The sequence below is a fragment of the Hyla sarda genome, chromosome 7, assembly GCF_029499605.1.
Source record: "Hyla sarda isolate aHylSar1 chromosome 7, aHylSar1.hap1, whole genome shotgun sequence".
In the NCBI taxonomy this organism is placed as follows: Eukaryota; Metazoa; Chordata; class Amphibia; order Anura; family Hylidae; genus Hyla; species Hyla sarda.
The window spans coordinates 45,309,467-45,315,466 of NC_079195.1; the positions used below are offsets into that span (position 1 = coordinate 45,309,467).

General features: G+C 41.0%; 1 protein-coding gene across 2 annotated transcripts in view; it reads right to left on the bottom strand.

Moving 5' to 3' along the window:
* C7H10orf90 (chromosome 7 C10orf90 homolog) overlaps positions 1-3,964 on the bottom strand; it is a 150,385-nt gene extending 146,421 nt beyond the window's left edge. Inside the window, exon 1 of one of the 2 annotated variants that reach the window (XM_056530011.1) lies at positions 3,487-3,964. In XM_056530011.1, the coding sequence (XP_056385986.1) occupies positions 3,487-3,559 (73 nt within the window). In that variant the 5' untranslated portion in view covers positions 3,560-3,964. The remainder of the gene's footprint in view (positions 1-3,486) is intronic. The other variant, XM_056530014.1, reaches the window with a different exon arrangement.
* Positions 3,965-6,000: the final 2,036 nt, after the last annotated feature.

A 6,000-nucleotide genomic window follows, 5' to 3' on the forward strand; every position in this document is an offset into this window, starting at 1 on the left:
GAAAATATAAAAGAGTTATGATTTTTAGAAGGCAAGGAGGAAAAAACAAAAAGGCAAAAATTTAATTGGTCTGGTCCTTAAAAACCACCTGTCACCAAATAAACTTTTCTAGACTTACTCAGGCTATGGGCCCTAACTACTCCTAACACTCCACCCACCCTTAAAATAAATTTTAGAGCTGTAAAAAGCTCTGTAACATACCTTTCTTCTTACTCACATAGTGCAATCTCCCATCCTGGGCGTTTCCCAGCAAGCATGACATCACTAAAGCCTGCTGGGGGACCACTTCCGCCCTCACATCTTTGCAGTGCTGTGATAAATAGAAGACCTCAGAAAGGCTCAAATAATAGATCCCAAGGATCAATGGCCCAAGCGAGGGGTGGAATTAACAAATGTTATTTATACTGCAACTCAGCCCATTAGGACTGAGTAAAAAGGTCCAATTGTTCTCCCTCACTGTAATTTAATAAAACGTAACTTTTATATGGATAAATTATAATAGTGAGCTGATGAGTGAATTAAAAACTGTGGTGTCCCGGCACCGTATTTCATACAGTGCCTTGGTAGGGGGAGTCCCCAAAGTCAGAGTCCCTAGGACCGTCGGGGTCCGCTTCCCTAGTTAGCCCCTAGTCACCCCTTAGTAAGATAATATTTATAAATATTATCATTGTAAATATGTATATTGTGTTACTCACTTGTTTAGTGTCGCAGGACCTGCGGGTCAAGTGACTTGGTTCTGAACTCTATGGTATGTTGAAGGACCTTAGGTGGTTCTTAAGTCACGTGTTCACCCATAATGCCGTGTAACGGTGAGTGACAGTTGTTTTGGATCAATCTAAAACGGCCAGCCATATAAGGGAGCTGCGGTCAATAATCGCTCTCTTCTCTCTTGGGTTGCTGACTCTTAATGAGGTAGGACCTCCACAACTTTCAAGTACATTTACTAGGCCAAAGCCTTGCGGCCTCGGCCTACACCACAGTGGTTAGATATCTATAATTCCCCGCTACTCTCCGCAAGATCTCTGGACCTAAACTCACCCCTAAATCCAGCGGATCTATGCAACACAATCTTCCTGAAGCTACATTGAGCTTATCTGATCTCAACCAACTGTCAATCGCTGCTCAACTAGAAATAGACTCTGTTAACTGGACTGTTGTTGCTATTGCCTGCTACAGAAAATCTTCAGTAAAAATTCCTGCAAGTTTTCAGTTAAACAACGGTTGTGGACAGTCCATTTATTACGCATTCACCTATCGCTCTTGGGAAGGGTGGCGATAGGCCCTAGCAACATTACAGTATTTAACCCACACCCTGACGTCACGAGTGACAAGGGTTAACAGCGCTCTTTATTATCCAGAACAGCAACACCCCAACTACCCTACATACCCCACCAAGGCTCCACAAAACCCAGCATCATCTGCACTGGATCACTGTTATAAATTGTTGTCCAGCAGGACAAATACACTGAAAATTATACGGCACACCTGCAGTGTGTGCCGATAAACAGTGCTGATGCTGTAATTAGAATTCCACACAAAGCCCCCCTAACATGTTTCATCACAGGTGTGACATCCTCAGAGTCATTGCCCCATTAACCTCTGAGGACGTCACACCTGTGACGAAACATGTTAGGGGGGCTTCATGAGGAATTTTAATTACAGCATCAGCACTGTTTATCGGCACACACTGCAGGTGTGCCGTGAAATTTTCGGTGTATTCGTCCTGCAGGACAACAGTATATAACAGTGATCCAGTGCAGATGATGCTCACTATTATAATTTATCCCCAAAAAAAGTTATGTTTTATAAAATTACAGTGAAGGATAACAAGTGGACCTTTTTATTCAGTCCTAATGTGCTGAGTTGCAGTATAAATAGAAGACCTCAAGTTCTGTGCAGCTTTCAATAAGGCTCGGTGCAGCTGTCACTCAAGCTCAGTGCAGAGAAACACTTCCTGAGTTTGGTCTCCTGCCAGGTCGGGAGGAGACCAAACTCACTGAGGCATGGAACAGAGCAGAGCCACCTAGTGGCCATTTTTTTTTTCTCTTACATTTTAAACATATTTATGTTGATAATTTTAAAAGCAAGTGTCTGCTAATTACACAAGGAACACTATATTAAAAGTTTTATTTGATGGCAGGTACTCTTTAAGGCCAAAATGGACTATGTCCTTAATGGGTTAAGTCTATGTATCTCAATAGTTATTTTCACTCTATCTGAGATAGAACTGTCACACACGCTGGGGTAAAAGTTTGTGTAAGAAAAGTCGCATTCATAGTGATCAGGTGACCAAATTGTCAAATGAGGATCAAGAGCTCTTGAAAACATGTCTTAAACAGCCTTGTATTTATTTCACAAAGACAACCCAATTTTCAGATAGAAGTTTCTCTTATTCACAACATTAGGGGAAGGTCTATTTGCCCATAGATTTTACTTACTGCAGTTGCTGTATATCAGGCATGTAATCCAAGGGCCACCTAGGTCTGCCAGTGCATCTCTTCATTCTAGCCCATAAGGACCACCCTTCTCAATAAGGTCAATATGGCCTAAGGGGGGGGGACGGGGACATATGGACAGGGGTATTACAGTGTCTGTGTCGCAATTCTTCTGTGATTTGTCACCCAATGTTTATTTTTAACAGCATACAAAATGTTCTCTCAGGTTGTAGTGCGGCCCGAGACATTACATCACTAGTCAGGTGTTCAGAGGAAGCCTATCTTTGCTTCCATGGAAGGAGTGACCACTGGGTGGGAGGGAGATCATTCCGCAAGAATTCTAATTTTGCAACAGTTGGAGGCACCCTGGTCAGAAAACACTGGTCTATTGCATTGAAATGATCCCAGATGTGTTTTAATGGGTGGTATGGCTGATGTGTGGGATGGAGAAACAAGGGATCATGGGATTTGTAGTTTGAGAGAATAAACTCCAACAGGAAATAGCCAGTTCACAAAAAAGAAAGCCTCAGCATTATGGTAATCTCACAAGATGGCCATTTAGCACCAAGACAAGCACAGATCGTTCCAGGTAGGTACTAAAATCACCTTATGGTGTATATCCCCTTTAAGTGCCACACCATATTGAACTGTTTACACCATAGCTACAGGTGATCCTTTACACCCACAGTCAAGGACTACATACTGTAATATCCACAAACAACTCAAGGAGCCATTGCAGCCATTGTCTATACCATTGGTCTTCAAACTGTGGCCCTCCAGCTGTTGGGGTTGTAGTTTTGCAACATATGGAGGGCCACAGTTTGGAGACCACTGGTCTGTATAGTCATCTTTTAGGTGCCAGATAGCTACGCAAAGTGTAACGTGTTTTCTCTTGGGATCCGCTTAACTAGAGAATGCAAGTACTTTTAGTTCTACAACCACATTAAGGACCAAGGATACAAATACATACAACATATCAACAAAAACTAGTACAAAAAACACACACAAAAATTTTAACATATATAACAAATAGCAACAGGCTGACACTTACCAAAGTGGCATTCTTTCTTCTTGATGGTGTAATACAGGGTGAGGTGAACCTGTGTCAGGAAAGTCTTGCCCATATCGATGATAGAGCGGATGTAATTCTTCAGGGAAACATGTCTGTCTGTTTACAGCGACCAGGCCAGTAACTTGTTGCATTAGTAACAGGGAATACCAGGATCTGCCCTTTATCTGAGCCTGCGCTGTAACCATGAATAATGAATGCTGTCCACATCTCATCACTGGAATTCTATTCATTCTATTCAAAAGACTTTATTACCAGTCCCCTGAAACCTGCAAACACATGACGCTTCTATACCCAGGCGCCCCTGCCCCTACTGTCCCAACATTTACCATGACTATAGTCACTAAACGCATTTATATTCGCCTTGTCTTATTTTTTCAGACTAGATTGAGCTCGTCTTTTCAGGTCTCACATTCACCCGACACAATGGTGTAAGGAGGGTTCGGATATAAATGTTTAATTTCCCCTGAATTTAATATGAAAGTCAAGGCTCTTAGTTTAGAGCATTTTCTACAGCAAAATGAAGTGCAGAATTTTGAATCTTAAAGAAAAACTCCAGTGACAATGTTTCTTACCCTTTTATGTCCGGGCTGGTGGAATAAAAATATTAAACTTTAACTTACATACCGGGATCTCCTGCCCCAGTATTTATTTATTTATTTTTATTATTTATTTTTTAACAGTTTTATAAGGACTTGCATAAGCAATCATTCAACTGCTTAGACAGATCAATGTAGAACATACTGTATGTACTGCATCGTTCTATTAGATAGGTGCTTTATTGGAAGAACAAAGGCCCCAGGCTGTGGTGTCAATGGTTCTGCTCCCTGTATCATCTTGAGGGGAGCCGACTGGGACCACTGCCCCACCAATGACACTTAGAGTAGGCATTTAAATGCCGCTCTCAACGTTGAAAGGGCAAACATCGGAGATCGCTCTAATGCTTTTAACGTCCGTTATCCGGATGGGGCACAATGGACAACAATGGGTCCCGACAGATCCCATTTACTATTATGGGGTCCGTAGGGCACCTTCGTTTTTTAACGGGAGTAGCGGGAGACAAAGAAGTCCCATGATGTATTTTTTCTCCTGCTATTCCTCCCTGTTTCCCTGCCATGTTCAAACAGCAGTGTGAAAGTATGACTAAGAGCGCTTAGCGCTTGAAACGCGTAACCTCTGCTGTTCCTTGCATGTCCTTTGAAAAAAGACGGTTTTATTGCTACTGAAGCTGGATCCAACTCTACTTTCTTCTCAGCAGTGTGAAAGAAGTCTTGCTCTGGCAGGCTGAGCACATCTGGACAGCCAAGTATTAAATGGACAGCCATTCATTATAATCATAGCCAATAATCAGTATATTCATGTTAGTTCTTGTTCACACCAAGTAATAGAATATGGCACTCTTGATCAGTGTAGGTGCACAAGTAGGATCCCACTCCTTAAATTTATAAGACAAGAAACTTGGCACTGAAAAGTTGCAGTATAGATGATTTATTTCATATGCAATCCACAAGGTAAATGGATAACGTTTCGGTGAAATATTGACCTTCATCAGATCAGGGATTGCTGCGGAGATTGAAGACGTCGGCCTAAAGCCGTGGAACTTGATGCGACAGCCGTCTGTCGCATCAAGTTCCACGGCTTTAGGCCGATGTCTTCAATCTCCGCAGCAATCTCTGATCTGATGAAGGTCAATATTTGACCGAAACGTTATCCATTTACCTTGTGGATTGCATTTGAAATAAATCACCTATACTGCAACTTTTCAGTGCCAAGTTTCTTGTCTTATAGTTCTTGTTCACACTTCATATTTTGCTTCTGTCAGAGGTATATGTCATATGTAACTTACATGGCCATTGGCTACCACTGTAAAAAAAATAGAAAAATAAAAAAACAACAGGTGTTGGGAGCTTTTCTGGAGCATATAATGAATGTATTTACATTCTTAGTTTCACTAATAAAAACCTACTTTACAGCAGGAAATCTTCTCAATGATATGTCAGAGATCACAAGAAATGCACCTCTCAGAATACAAAGAATAGGAAAGCTCTGCTCCACCCTGAGGCTGGAATTCCACCGAGGTTTTTTTTTTTTTTTTGCAAAAACACAGTAATAAACGCCAATTTTCCCGCACAGTGTTTTTTCAGCGAAAAAACGCAGCGTCCAGATGTTAGCTGCAAATCAATAGTAAACTGCAAAATGCCCGATCCACTTGGCGTTTTTCAGTTTGGCTTTTTTTTTATCATTTTGGTGTTTTTCAGCAATTTGGGGCTCAGAGGTTGGATTTTCAAAACGCCCGACAAAACCTAGTTTGGCGTTTTTTCTGGCGTTTTTTGTTCTTTTTTGGACTTTAGCGATCCAAAAAAGTTATGGAGATACCTTTTTTTATTAAAATTTCATAGGGTTTCATTAAAAAAAAATAATAATAAAAAAGATACAGTAGTGATGGAAAAAATTGTATTTAATGAAATGTATCTTTTTTATTACGAAATGTTTATT